The sequence below is a fragment of the Pleurodeles waltl genome, chromosome 6 (assembly GCF_031143425.1).
Source record: "Pleurodeles waltl isolate 20211129_DDA chromosome 6, aPleWal1.hap1.20221129, whole genome shotgun sequence".
Lineage (NCBI taxonomy): Eukaryota > Metazoa > Chordata > Amphibia > Caudata > Salamandridae > Pleurodeles > Pleurodeles waltl.
In genome coordinates, this window is record NC_090445.1 from 1,692,238,406 (window position 1) to 1,692,253,810 (window position 15,405).

At 45.0% G+C, this 15,405-nt stretch overlaps 1 protein-coding gene across 1 annotated transcript in view; it reads left to right on the forward strand.

Annotated features, from left to right (window-relative positions):
• The window catches only part of MVB12B (multivesicular body subunit 12B), a 343,711-nt gene that overhangs the window by 85,032 nt on the left and 243,274 nt on the right, over nt 1–15,405 (forward strand). The window contains exon 3 of the mRNA XM_069241771.1: nt 6,491–6,598. Within this exon, the coding sequence (XP_069097872.1) occupies nt 6,491–6,598 (108 nt within the window). The remainder of the gene's footprint in view (nt 1–6,490; nt 6,599–15,405) is intronic.

A 15,405-nucleotide genomic window follows, 5' to 3' on the forward strand; every position in this document is an offset into this window, starting at 1 on the left:
TTCTTGAACTTATGCAATGGAACCTTGCATTGCATCCCTCACCATACCTCACCTAATCAGAGATGCTGCAAGGGAAGCACAGGCCCAGGAAGATGAAGGAGAGCCGTTGTTTAAGTAGTAAGCAGTTGATCCAAAGCCTACTCCAGCTACTGGAATTCTACACAGTAGGTCTCTCGCCAACAACTAAAGCTGTTTATGGATGAGAATTAAAAATGAAGTACACAGAAGATGGCAATACATTGCGAAAAAAAAGTACAGCAGCGTGATTTTAAATAACTCGCCTGATAGTTACATAATAAAGATTCATGTGATTAGCGAGTGAGGTCACAAATGACATCAGAGCAATCTTACACCAGATTGGTGGGGTTGATTGGCCTCGTGCTTGGTTAAGATGCTCCATGGGCAGTTTATATGTTTGAAGCTGCTGGGACCTGCCACAGGGTCAGGTATGGCAGCTGGAACACAATGCTCATCTCGGAGGACGGTTTCTGTTGGCAGAAGATATTAATGTTCCAGTTTGCTTGAGGAAAGCTATTACAAAGTGGATGAAACTAAATGAAAATATCTTGATTAACTCTAACCACTATGGTTGATGGAATCACCGACACTGGGTATCCTTGGAGTAGCGTGCTACCCATTCACTACTCCTCTTCAGGATATCACTACTATACATCACCATACCTTGATTCGGCGAGGAAGGGGAGCTCGGCAGAGCTGCACTCGGTTCCCTTTTCTATTTAAATTCTTGTTTTGACCTTTTGGGGCTGTCTTTAGGGATGGGCAGTGAGCCTTTTACTTTCCAGTGCAATGGCTAGAGCCGCAGAGTGTCATTGTATGCGAACACTTCGAAGCACACATCTCAAACCCACACAAGACAATACCCTGAACAGATTATCTTGCAGGAGATTTAAGGTTCATCTCCGGATATTTAGCGAAAACACTAAATCTGAGATAATGGTCTGGAATTTGGAGTATGACAATGAGCCAGATTCAAACTGTAGTAAATAAATAGTAATAATCACTCACGACCTAAGTTTGTAATTTATAGTTTGAATAAAATCACCATGGAGGTGGACGGGTTACTAAGAAAACGGGAGAGCATCCCCTTGACGATCATTTGTTAAAGATGTCAATACAACATCCTGTTGGTTGGTCCAAGGGGGATTGATAAAATAAAGGCCTTGTGACGTTCAAGGGATAGTCAGTAGTCCTGTATGAGTATCTAGAGGGGGTAGGTTCCTCGGTGAACCCAGACCACCCAGCTACTCTCGCAGAAGAGCTGTCCACTCTTTCCACGTGCACCCCTTACATCCACCCATCCAGAATTCCTCCTGCTTTGGAAGAGGAAGATTCGCAGTGCGGATTTTATTGGTTATGGACCACACTTCTGAAATACATTTCAGATATCTCAAATTTAATGTGTTTTGGGAAACGGTTAAGTGCATGTTTTTAATGGACACTTTGCCTAGTTTTGGTTTTCTAGTTAAGATGCTTTAAGGCTTTGTGCAATAGCTATGTCTTACCATTGGGGCTGGATTTATGAAGCCTTCAAACAGCCAAGTGCAGTTGGATTTTCAAACATGCAGATAATGTATGCAGCTTTGCTTCCTGCGTATTTACTAAGAATATCCTGAAACATTGAGTGTATTTTAATATTCAGTAGCTTAACTGGCTCTGCTTACAGGTTCTCCAGATAAGTAAATAAACAAAATCTTAAATGTTGACCAACTGCAGTGTGAGGCTCTGATCTGTAGACATGGCTGGAAATTTGTCCCTCTTTGGAAGGGCAAAGGCGTAGTGGGTGGACCACAGCTACAGGTGCCTTTTTCTAAAGTTATAGCTGGCTGCTACGTGGGGACAAAGGTGTGGGAGCAAAGGTGTCGCGGTCTTGAAAAATGGAAATACAGTGTTGGTCTCCAACTTCACATCCTGTTCCCTAGTGACAAACTGAAGCATTTCTGTGAACAATGATGTGTGTAATTAATGCATTACTTAAATTCCAGTCTATGCGCTGTATGAAGCACTGAGAGCTGATAAAGTCCCTTGCGATAGTGTAAATTATTCCGCTATCAGCAGCCGTCCATATCACATAAATATTCCATTCAGGGGGTAATATGATCAGATACCTTATCAGTGTTTGGAACTAATGTGTGGCGTCTTGGAGTGAGAAAAGGTGCATTCCTGGCATATTGGCAGTAGATACTGAGGACAGGGTTGCATTGATGCCTTTCATCTTGAGAATATGCAACATCACTTCGGCCTCCACCGAGCTGAGGTGGAGATATTTCTGCTATCCTGAATATTTACTAGTAAGAGGCTGAAGAAGGGGTTCTTCTAAGTAAGTGTACATTCCCGCACCTTAAACTTGTTTTAGGTTGAGCGTGTTGGTATGTGTCTGGGCTTTTAACCACGCCCACCACACGCCCATCACTATCACTCGTTAATGGGCTTGCCTTTCAAAAATCCTTTGTTTCCGTTGGTAACTGCTTTAGGTTTGTCCCTCCTTCGGGCGGCTTTGTTACTGCCTTGGTCATCGACCCTGTTACATGGATAATTGCACTTTTGTCGGTAGCTCTGACTGCAAGTGAACTTCTTTTTCCTTTTGTCTCTCTCTTCGCCCTCACGGCGGCGCTTTGAATCAGCTTGCTTATGTCAACTGTATTATTTTCAGTTTGTGTGGCAAGAAAGGTCCAGATAGGAATTTACAAAGCTAATAGATATAACACGAGCAGATGAGAGACCCATTGCATTGCCAATGCTTGTTTTAATTCCATAGCGGAAATGTTTGGTAAACGACTGGTGATGGTGGAGGGAGTGGGGAGTTTGGCAGAGTAGGGAGGGTAGGATCTTTAAATCAAGAAAATAGTAAGGTCTTACTGTGCATTACGGTTGACACCCCTCTTACTATGGGCGAGCACATAGTGCTCCGTCCATTCTGTAATCTCTCTTTGGGCTTAAAACCACTCCCATGCCACGTCAGTCACTTACATTGGTTCGTGGGCTTGCCTTTTAAACTCCGCTTGTTTTCATTTGTGAAAGGCGTGCATACGTCATCCCTTTTCCGGTGTTTAGCCCACCTGCACATCACCGGTAAAGTACCAAAAACATACGAGGCTCGATGTTTTCAGCCTGGAGTCCGGGCTACTTTATCTGTTCATTTTCCACGCAGCGCGATCGCGCTGCATTTTTTTGCTTTACAACGCTAATAGCTCCAACTCAAACAAATGCGAGACCCGTTGCATTGAAAATGCTTGGTTTTTAATTGTCATCGGATTGCTCCTGTATATCATTCACCACTGTTAATTCTCATTGGTGTTAAATTATGTCCAGTAAGTACCTCACTACAGTGAGCTGTTACCGTACCTGTGAGAACATGCATGTCGTCACAGAGCAGCTCTGAGAGATGGTATTTTGTTAGCTATTATAATGCATGGCGCGTACATATATGTAGTATGTTGTATAGTATGTGGTATTTGTATACCGCAAACCTAGCCAAAAGGCAGCAGAGCGTTGTACAAGACATAATTGTAGCTGTTAACCATATATTTAAATAGATATATTTTGGAACACTCTGGAAAAAGATTTTTTCAAGAGTGTATCATTTTAATGGAGTATTATTTTTTTAAATAAATACATGGGCTATTCTGTGTTTCACTGTTCTCCCAGCAGTGATCCCACGATCAACGTTCTGTGTAGCTCAGTGAGTTGAAATTCTCCAATGTTCCTTCATGAAGAGTGTGCTAAGGGTGGATCACAGGTTTGAATCCCCACATGGCCAATCAGACCCTTGCCCTCCCAAAGTGGTCCATCACGTACCATAAATTGGGAAATATTAACATCTGTTACTTGCAGCGTGAATTAAAAAAAACATGTTAATAGAGCCAGTTGCAACAAACAGCCAGGCGGGGAAGAACGGAGGATGCGGGGTGGGGAGTGTGCGCAGCACAGAATGCTGGTGTGTTGAGCGGTATAGCAGAGGGACTGTGGCATGTAGCACCTTTCATTTCCACCCTCGCACATGAAAGACAGCTCCAGGAGCCCCGCCTCCTTTTACACATAATCTTCTTACTGAGAGGGTATGGGGCAAAAACTTTATGAAAGTGATTCTTATCCTGTGGTCCAACGACCCCTTGGGGTCCATGACACCTTCTCAGAGAGTCTACAACTGTTTAGAAAATTAAACAAGATTAGCGTATTACTAACGTCTACAAACATAAAAATGCAATGTCAAATGTGAAATTTAAAAATACTCTGTGTAAAGAGAACTTGATATGCATTAGCAGCAACAAAGACAGTGATATTCTGCTGCCTGGCATATTGCTTCATCTTTTAGAAATAAAACCAGCTTTTGAAAATAGTTCCAACCTTTTCATTAAATTATAAATTTCGATTTTTGTGTAAAAAAAAAAAGTGTGTGTATATATATATATATATATATATATATATAAATATATTTCATACGTTCTGTGCTTGGTGTGTACTTGTTTCTGTTATTTTGTGTGTTGTTTTGAAGTTAAAATAATAGTAACTGCTTAGACCGGGATTCAGCACTTCCAGTAGTGATTAATATGGCATGAGCAAATGTCAAATTGTTAAAAACTACTGAGCTAGGAGTTTTGCTAGCTCTGCAGTCATAGGGTTAGGGCACGGAGTAGCCCGACCTAATTCCCCTTCGTGGGCTGGCCAGGGGGACATTCCACACAAAATGTGCTTATCCTGCCATGCATGCTGCTGAGAAGTTAGATTTCTTCAAGTCCACTTTTTAATGTGCCTACCAGGGTGTTCCAATGGACAGCCTTCGGTTAGCACCAAGCATCCCTAGTCCAGGAATAACCCAGTGGAGCAGTGTTGGAGTGGTTCTGATACAGTCATTTTGTTCCAGATCATGGGTGCTTAAATGGACAAAAGGCTTGTTGTCTTGTTTTTTCATTTGTATACTTTTTGGTCTGCGGTCTGATGGTGTCCTGATTGCAGGCGTGCAGAGAAGCACCAGGGATGTGAGCTTGTCTGCAATAGAAGTGGGTTGCTGGTTGCAATAGATTTGTAGATGGTGCAGCTAGTTTTGGACAAAGTGCGTGCTGTATATTTCTTCAGGCCCTGGATGAGATGTGGTCCGGCGTGTAGGATGGCACTAAAAGGTGCCAGTGAGGAGTCTGGGAGGCCACGAAGTAGTGCCCTACCACCATCCAGATGTGAGTACCAGTGCTTGAACAGCAGTTCTGTGTTCACCTTCTGGAATAGCTGGTTTGACTTGCTTTAAAAGAAAGATCTGGTACCAGGCACTGCTGCAGGCCCTGAGCTTGAGCTCTCTGAGATGGAAACGTCCCCACTTGCTGCTTGTGGTGCACCTGTGCAGTGAGCGCGTTGCCTTGCAGCTGGCCATGCTGGACGTGTGAGGTGTCTGAGAGGCCACGCTGAGTCTGTTGCGTATATTGGAATTAACGTGCGTGTCTGCGTGCGCACGTTGGTTATGCCAACACCTGTTCGAAGTTCTGGGCGCGTCTTATCCAAGGCCTTTTCATGTTGTTCTTTAGAGCAATTATCTGAAATGATTTTGCACATTGTATTTCTATGTGCAAATAAAATAAAGGAACATTGAAATGTATTTAAAAGAATGATTGACATTCATATCATGCCTTCAGTGGGGTGGTCATGTTTAAGGCGTGCCTTTCAATACGATGCTCTTCTACGTACTACTATGTAGTAAGCATATTATTACTAATTTTAATTTCACTTACAGCTTTCCTCCCAAGATAATTGTAGGAATAGTAATTACAAACGTCACTTGGAAAGCAGTGGTAAGGTCGGTGTAAAATACGCAATATTATGGTCAGTCGATATTGTCACCCTCGGTGTAGTGACATACAACGTGCCCTCCAGGTTCTCAGTTTTGTCTAGTAGCTGAGCTAAGGTCCCCATATTTTACTATTTGCTGAAAGTATTTCCTTGCACCGTGAGGAACTCGTGCGTTCCTAATCCTCCTTGGCTCCCTGCTGGCACGGTGTGACTTCCTTGGCACTGATGTGCCTGCGCCCGTCACCTTTACTGCTGTGTTCTCGGGGTCCCGGGCGCGCACTGACACTCCTGCCTCGGGCGACGGATGCTCCGGCGCCTCCTCTGGCGCGGCGCGGACGCGCTTCTCTGGGAGAACTTCATGCTCCATCAGAGCTCGCCGCACCTTTGGCATCTGCGCGCGCGCTGGCGAGAACATGCGCTTTAATGTGTCGAATTCTTCAAACTATGTAACAACAAAAGTTTGTTTCCTCATTAGGACGGGATTTGTCAGGGCTCTTTAATCAATGATATCCCAGGGGACCATATTTTTAGAAGTGGTGTTTTTTTGTCTATTTTGTACTACGCGCTTCACCTGGGTGCAGTGAGCTAATGAGATGCTGTGAGAGTTCGAGGCGAGTTAATTAGTAAAAGCAGCGATGAGCAGCTCATACATTAGGCACCTATTTTCTCACCCCCTTTTGTCTTACCTACACAGGTTTCTCAAACAGCAGATGGCTTGGATGCTGACCTCTGGAAAGACGGCTTATTCAAGTCCAAGGTTACCAGGTACCTTTGCTTCACCAGAACCTTCTCAAAAGAAAATGTAAGTTCAAAGTCACTTCTGTGCATTGAAAATAAAAAGTATTAGTGCAACCGCTGCCTACCTGTGGTTTCAGTTAACTCCTGTAATGTGAATCTTAACCAGGATTTATTTTCTTTAATATATTTTCACAGCTCCAATAGTTAAGTAGAGGAGATCAGTTGTGTAAATGGGCTGCTTTTGAGAATTTATGTACAGGTATCAGTGATCTACTCCTCTCAGCTCCTCGCAAAGGCAATAGCAATGCCGCAGGTCAGTCCGACTTACGACAGATGAGCAGAAAGAACAGATGATAGACAGAATGCTGAACAAATCTAAACATTCACCCCCAGTCACAGATCTGGGTTGAATCAGTTTTTTTGCTCACCATGATACCCCAGTTTGGACCCAACCATATGCAAATCAGTCTTGACCTTGCTACCCAAGGGAACAGTCCAGCCTGAACTGCTAGGCCAGGTCCTTCCTGGACCGGAAACAAGCATCCTGGGATCGGTTTCATAGTATCACCCCTCATCATCCAGGCCTGCTTGAATCCAGCCCTACTGATAAGACCAGTGTAGGATTGGATAGTATTAAACTAAACCAGCTCCAGTATTAGGAGAGCGCTCCGAGACACTATCAGAAAGATTTTCCTTGCATAAATTAGGCTTCTACATAGATTAATAAAGGAATGTAGCTTGAAAACCTGCACGTGATTTACAAAGTCAGTTTTTCCTGTGATTGTGTGACATACTCGTACAGAGACTCTTGAGTATGTACCACAGTCGTAAGTGGCACCTTGAAGAGGAGATGTGGTCCTCCTGGGTGGTTGCGCACACCTCCACCCACCAGCCTTCCCAAGTGGTGTACTGCCTGGAGGAAAGGGGGCATGGAGTTGAGAGGATGGTCATTAACGTGTATTGCAAATGAGCTGAAGTCCACAAGGTTGGAACTCTGAATAGTCACAAATATTTGCTCTGTTGTTATTACACACATCTGTGTTCCAGACAGTGACCTGAAGTATCTATCTGAACCCAGTACTTACTTGGTACCTTAAGAGTAATGAGAGTGCACCAATTTTTGAATGAATAAATGTAGGCTATTTCATTCGAAAACAGGATTCAGCTGGTTGTAACTAAAATCCTAAAGCCAGTTGTTCCAGAGGAAAGCGGCCCAAATTGTGAACCTATGACATGTGCGTGGAGGAAAATGCACTTTTCATTAAGTAGTACTTTAATGAAAAGAAGAAAAAACAGAAGTACACCTGAATAACATACCTTTCCGTGCACACGTTTCGAACTTGGAGGGAATTCAAATCATACATGCGTCTTGGAGTTTTTGCTTTAGGTGAGAAGACAAAAATCTCCATCAATATGGCCTCTTCCTGCATGACACAAGTATTTTATCTTTATTTGTGATCCTAAGTCCCGCTGGCTGGCCGCCGGATGCTGGAATCTATAAGGCTTGCATCTCCTTGTGAATCTCTGAAAGAGCCCCTTCCTCAGCAGTGTTGCAGACCCAACCGTGGAACAGGAAAACAATGGTCACTGGTGTAAATTCCTTCCTTTTGGTGAAGGCTCCACCAATTCTGGCCCTGGCGCCCCGCAACCTCAAGAATAGCCATACTGCGCCCCCACCCTTTTATTTACTACAGGGGGTTTTAGTTGCCAACTGAATGTGTGTGTGAATGTATATGTGTGTATGTATCCCTCAGAATGACATCCACTACACATTCCACTGGTCTCTGCATCCCACCCGCGTCCTGTGCTGCTGGTGAACACAGACGTGGTCTTGGGTCCTCCTCCGAGCCGTCCTCAGTGTCTCCTGCTCCGTCACTACTCTTCACAGTGAGAATTGCACACCTTGTGCACCCGCCAGTGGTGGAACAGGAGCTCCCTCGGGTACCAGAGTGACCCTCTGACCCTGAGTGCCTCCATTCTTGCTCTGGTGGCAGACTCTGTCCTCTGCCTTCGCCCCAAGATGCGCGTGCAGAAGTCAATAGAGAATGTAAGTCATTCCTCCCTTCTAGGTACGTCCTGCTCACAGGGAGGTTATCCAAGTCCTTACCAGAGCTCTTTGTGAGTTGTCAGTCTTGGGGTAACAAAGGAGTCCCCCTACATCTCCGGCCTCTTCCGCTTACACCCCATTTCTAGGGGGGCTAGTCAAATTAAGCAGATCTCGTCTCGCCGCTGAGCAGAACTGCGCTTCCATTGAGAATCAGCGAAAAACCAAGGCATTTGTCGCTCACATTGCACTGGCAGTGCTTAATTTGTAAACAGTAAGTGCCGGCCCTACTGTTTCTCATAAACCTGTGGCTGGCGCAGATGAATGCTGGGATTGCAGAATACCAAGGCTGCATGGTTTCATCCCACATTATGTCTCTTTAGTCCCCACGACATGATCTCTACCTCTTTATCTCACTCTTGCAGAGTCCTTTTCACCCGAGCCCTCGCCCCTTTTTATTGTTTCTGCCTGTTCCTCCTTCTTTCTTAAGTTTTTCTTTCTCCAGCTCTCGATTACAGATGAAAAAGATGTGCTGGTCCCCAAAAATAAGCGCCAATGGGCCCCCCCGCTGCAACCACCGGCTCAAATTAAGCACAGTCCCCGCAATCAAACTGCGGGTACACCCCTAAGGCCCAGTCATTCAGCGAGGCTCTTAATCTGTTGCATCTTAGACTGATGGATGTTGGTACCCCCTCTCCCTCTACAAGCTGCTCCTCGATGCTGGCTTGTCCCTGGACCCCATTGGACCTGTCGGTGCCTCAGGGTGCCTGGCTGTTGTATGTGGCGCATTGTCCCAGGGCACCCAGCCGTGCCAGGCGTTCACAACCTCACCGGTGCCTTGGGTGATTCTCCTCTGCCCCTGCCTCCAGCAGCTGGAGATCTGGCCAACTTGGACCTTGTATAGTGCGGAGCAGGGCAGCGGCGGAGTCGCGAGGCACAGATGCTCGAGTGAGCGGCCATCTTTAAGCCCGTCTGTCTCTGACCCTCAATCATTGGACCTGATTTTTTTGCAATATCTTTAATTAAGACAGTATCTAAGCAGAGCACAAGCTTGTTAGAGCTGTAGTCCAATTTGAAGCACAAGAACAGCCGCTTCAACCTGTAAATTCAGAAGCCTGATTCACAGAATTATGTTTGTCGATATTTTTCCTTTATAAATTGATTTGTGATGCAGAAATTCCATCAGTATGGTGAAACTCCACATTGAACATTTTGCATGAGATTGAGGTTGTTGGCGTTTCTAGGTGGGTGTATCTGTCACAGAAGATGAACACCCACAAACTCAAACGTTTGTGGGTTGTCAGTCACACTTCACAATTTGCCCCTTCCCCTCACATCGATTGCAGATCTAGTCTTGCAGAGGTCCCGGGCAGGTGGGTGTCCAGGGTTGGAAATGGGGACGGGATTACCTTTGTATATAACGAGGTGTCTTCCAAGAAGAAAATGTTGGCCACGAAGAGCCTAACAAGGTTATATGTGCCAACAGACATTTAAGTTGTAAACCTGTGCCCTGAATTTGCCACTTGCTGGACATTTTGCATGTGTGCATTGTACACGTGCCTGGGAAACAACGACCAGTGTATTATTTTGGTGTCTTCCTGGGATTCTTCACGAACCTCTGAAATTCTGAAATGTGGTCGAAACAGAAAGGACCATCTGAGGAGCGAAATCCCTCATTTCAATCTAGTCCTTTGCTAATCACATTCACTTACATCGTGATAATTAATTATTACATGAATTCCCACTTGAAGCTGAACTTTGAACAACACTAATCACATTAGTGGCACATAGGAGGAAAAAAATCTCAAAATTTGGAAGAGCAGAACTTCCATAAAGAATTCCTCATGTCCTTCTATCTCCAAACTTCTGTCATCCAGGATCTTTTTAAAGGGCCGCTCAGAGGCCACCTGTTTGGGTTGCACTTTTTCTTTGTGGTGAAGTTCCCCTTTTATCCTTAATTCCGTTTCAGGTCTAAGTTCCAGGGGAGTAATTTATATGCACTCGCAAACATTTTCTTTGGTGGACTCTTTTAAATGGAGCCTCTTTTCCATGTATTTCATCTTAATACTCTGATCTCCCAAATAACACTTTCTAGACTCTTCCCTCTTCAAACCCTCCATAAGCCTATCCCATCCAACTGAGACTGGCATGTCCACCGCTTAGATGAACTCATATTACGCTGTACTAATCCACCACTAATCCGTTTATGTTCTGTAATAGCGGGCTACTCGCCGAAAAGTGCTTTGATGCCTCGTCAGGGGCTGTAAGCACTATATAAATACAATTACAATCTCCCTGGTCACCGTGATTGTTCCCATCAGAACCCTGTCATAGCTGCCAAGTTTCCCAGGTCCATGCGTGATCTGCTGTCCACTCCAGGTTTTTTCTTTGCATTCTGGGCGTGGTAGTCCTGGTTTGCAATGGAAAAATTCAGAGTACAAGTCCCAGAATTCAAAGAAAAAAACTGAAATGGCGCAGCACATTACGCATGGACCTGGGAAGTTTGGCAGGGCTGCCCTGGTCACTCATTCTGTTGCCCGAAGAAATCCTAAGGGCGTTTTTGCCAAAGCTGGTGCTGCCCGTGTATTGGGAGTTGTAGGAAGGTTTGTGTGTAGATTTCTAGATTCTGTTCTTCTTTCAGACCTTGGAGTCCAGGGATTCTTGGGCCTTTGGCTGACTTGTCTCCACCCCTCCCCTATGTGTAGTAGAGTCTTAGCAACCACCACGGCGAGTTGTGGTTTTCACCTTCATCACGTTGTTGTTGGATGAGCCCTTCGGACCCGCCTTGACTTTGTATTTCCCCAATAACATAGTCAGATCTTCAAATCATGCCTTGGTGGTATTAACATTCACTGATTCGCTGAAGCTGTTTTTGTTTATTTATTTTATTGGTTATTTTGCCCTTTTTTCCCCTCTTTTGTGTAAGATTTACATGCCTTATTTTTTTCGTTCTTGATGCTTAGATTGTAATATGCTTTTATCGTTCTGGTAAGTTGTAATACAAAGTGTGTCTTGCTTCTTTGGGAGGAGATGTGCCTAGCGGCTCGAGCTGCCGCCTTTGAAACCCAGAGACCTAGGTTCAAATCCTGGACTCCGAGATCGACTCAGCTTTGTGTGATTCTGGGCAAATCACTTAACACGTTTGTCACCTAAAAGTGTGTAAAATGTATTTGTCTAACCCCCACTTGATGTACACCATCCAAGGTCTCTCACATAATACGTAGCTCTCCTTTGCTTCACAGCTAGGTTCTCCCTACATAAATACCAGTAAATACATACATACATGTGAAGTGCATACATCAAACTTTGCACCTCAGCCAGCAAGTTTCTGGCAGCTGTCTGTAAATGGTTGGTGGTGAGTCTGTGAATCCAGCCTTCTGGTACTGCTAAAAGCATTGCAGTTCAGATATCACTGGTGCCCCCATCACTGCTGGGGCAGTTTCATCCTGCCTCAGCTCAACCTTGTGTTGCCCGTCTGGCTGCTGCATGGCCAGCTGGAGGAGCCTCGGTGCAGACCAGGCAGCTCCCGACACCTGTTGTGGAAGAAGTTCACCCTGTCCCAAGTATTAGATGGCTTGTGGGATCATTGTGAGTTTGGTGTAGGGGGACTCCCACCACAAACTGGCAGATGAGAAAGCCTACTAAACCGGCAATTCGACTGCCTTGTTTAAAGGTGGCGCGAACCTGCAGATGTCCGATAGCAGACCGTCACCCAGCTCCCGCATCGGAAACCCGTGACTTGTAGCCCATCCCCCACAGGGCACCGGTCACAAAGCCCATCTGCTTGGGTTGGGCATTCTGACATTCATTGTTTCTGCTTGGGTTTGCCATGCAAGGTGTTGCAGACCTAGGCAGGAAAAACTATTAGGGCCAGTGATTATCCCCCCCCCCACTCAATAGACACCCGTTGTTATATGAACTTTGTGCTGTGTATTGCTCACCGACGTTCATTCCGCCATCTGCACTGCAGCACCAGATGAAACAATGTTGCTAATATAGGTGGTGAAATGCACATCCGCAGGGTTACAAGGGATGGAGGGGACCGAATGCATGGGGGCAGGCCTCCCACCCACAGTAAATAAATAAAAAAAATAAAAAAAAGTAAATGTGTCGAGAATCATTTGGAGTTTGGCCCGTGGTGAAATATCTGCAGATCACCTGTTTTGGGGGTTTGTTTCTAGGAAATAAAAAGAGAAGCCAAGTTAGCCACAGTTAGATAGCACTCTTCCGCTGTAGGTTTTTTAAAGTTAAAAATGGCTTGCCGATTAGGCAAATCAGAATACAGCGGGCTGGATGCATCACTGTAGGCGGAGAGGGGACAGCTGGTTTGGTGACTCCTCAGTCTTAACTTAAATCAGCCCTTTGCTCTAGTAATACCTCATATGCCCCCTCTGGACAGATGGTTTGCAAACTCTGGGACAGCTAATTTAACAGCTGTAAGACAGCTGGGGAAAGTTAAGCTTTCCCAGACATAGTCCAGGACACTTATTTATTAGTCTGACTCTAGTTTTGGAATGTTTGGGGGAACTTAGACATTCCCCAGATGTTGTAACGCAGGGTGGAAGGCTGTAATTTAGCATCTGGGTATAATTCTGGACACTCAGCCCAGTGGGTTCAGCCAAATAGACATAGCTGAGACTGCACCACAGTCTGGACCGGTCGACATTGGATCTGCAGTAAACATGTTCACCGGACAGTCTGCCTTCATAGGCGCGTATTCCTGTTCACTGCTGGGTAATTACCATGGGTAACTCAGTGGTGCTGCGGACACTGTGCAGGATGGTGGAAGATAGAGGACTGTGAAAGCAGTCTGTCAAGCATTCATGAGTTGTCTTTCTTCAAGCATCCATGAGTTGTCTTTCTTCAAGCATTCATGAGTTGTCTTTCTTCAAGCATTCATGAGTTGTCTTTCTTCAAGCATTCATGAGTTGTCTTTTTTCAAGCATTCATGATTTGTCTTTCTTCAAGCATTCATGAGTTGTCTTTGTTCAAGCATTCATGAGTTGCCTTTCTTCAAGCATTCATGAGTTGCCTTTCTTCAAGCATTCATGAGTTGTCTTTCTTCAAGCATTCATGAGTTGTCTTTTTTCAAGCATTCATGAGTTGTCTTTCTTCAAGCATTCATGAGTTGTCTTTCTTCAAGCATTCATGAGTTGTCTTTGTTCAAGCATTCATGAGTTGTCTTTGTTCAAGCATTCATGAGTTGTCTTTCTTCAAGCATTCATGAGTTGTCTTTCTTCAAGCATTTCTGCTTTGTTCTCTCCCTGCCTTCTGCTAGACTCTATCCCCCTCTACACTTCTTAGGGAACACTAAACATTATTATTTAGCAGCCTTTGTGCTTGCTGTAATTACATGTCCAATGGGGATTGGAAGCTGGGTCTGTGGTTGGGACCCGCAGCTGTCGGCTTGCATAGCCAATGAACTTGAGTTGTCTGAGGACAGCCGTCTTATGCGTGACCCAGATTGTGTTAGCGAAGTTGAACCATATGTGACAGGGCCACTCCTTCATGGCATGTTCTGATTGTTTTTTTCACTACTTGAGAGTTTCAGCAAAACGTCATCATAATTGGGCTGTGGCTAGAGAGCAAAATAGGAATGTTTGAGTGAGAACTGTTAAGTTGTTCTTCCAAGCTCATGACCCTATATTGAGAGTGCTAAATTCTATGGAGCTTCTGTGCAGTGTGACTACATTGATGGGGGTCTTGGAGTACATGTCTGTGACTGTATCTCCCACTAAGTAAATTTAATCTGTATTCCCTTTACCTTGCGGAAAGTGAGTCCTCTTTTTGCCTCTAACTGCACACTTATCAAAGAGGGCCCACTTATCTGAGGGACTTACGGTGAGCCTGTAGTATTGAGGGTTAAGTAAACATAAGCTTTGTTTTTTTTCTGCACTTTGCGCCTGAATCCGGATAACACCGGGTGCCACCCCACAGTGGCAGGTTTACCACCATGTGCCCAGTGGATAACTTGTCATTGTCTGTGTCCTGTCGCTTCAGATGTCCACACGGTTCGAATGACATGGCCTACACCAGGTGGGCATTGAAGGCAACTGTAGATAAGTTGTATTGCATTGCATGTCCTCAGCATAGCGTGCTGGTTCACTGTTAGTCTTTGTAAAGCTCTAGAAATAAAATAAAGTACATCAGTGGTTGTGAAGGGCATGCGCGTTGGAGAGACGTTGTCCATCTGCCACCTCTGATTTAGGGTGTTGCTGGAGAGGCATTAAAAACGAGCATCGCTGTGCTTCGCAATGACGGTCTACAAGGAAAGGAATCAGGCCTGTGGACCTCAGGATGTAGATTGAATCGGGTTTGCATGCATCCAAGGCCATAGTTCGAAAATGGAAGGTCCAATATCAGGTGGAAATTACGGAGGCTAAAAACTTCTTCTAAGAGATGACAACTCCCCCAATTTCCTTAGTGTTCCACAGCGTCTGGTGCTTGTTACGTCAGCAGGGACAATGGAAACGATCAACCTTGAAGAAGAGCTTTTGAGTGGAAGGAATCCTGGATTCCAAGGGGTCAGTTAACTGGTCCAGGGAAAGCCAGAGAGTGGCAGAATGTAGTACACATGGACAACACAAGACCGAAGACTGTAGCATTAACCCCTTCGCTGCCAGGTCTTTTTCCCCTCCTGTGCCGAGCCTTTTTTTGACTATTTGAGGCAGTTCACGCTTAGGCCCTCATAACTTTTTGTCCACTTAAGCTACCCACGCCAAATTTGTGTCCTTTTTTCCCAACATCCTAGGGATTCTAGAGGTAACATAGTTTGTGGGTTCCCCTGGAGGAGACTAAGAAATTAGCCAAAATACAGCGAAAATCTT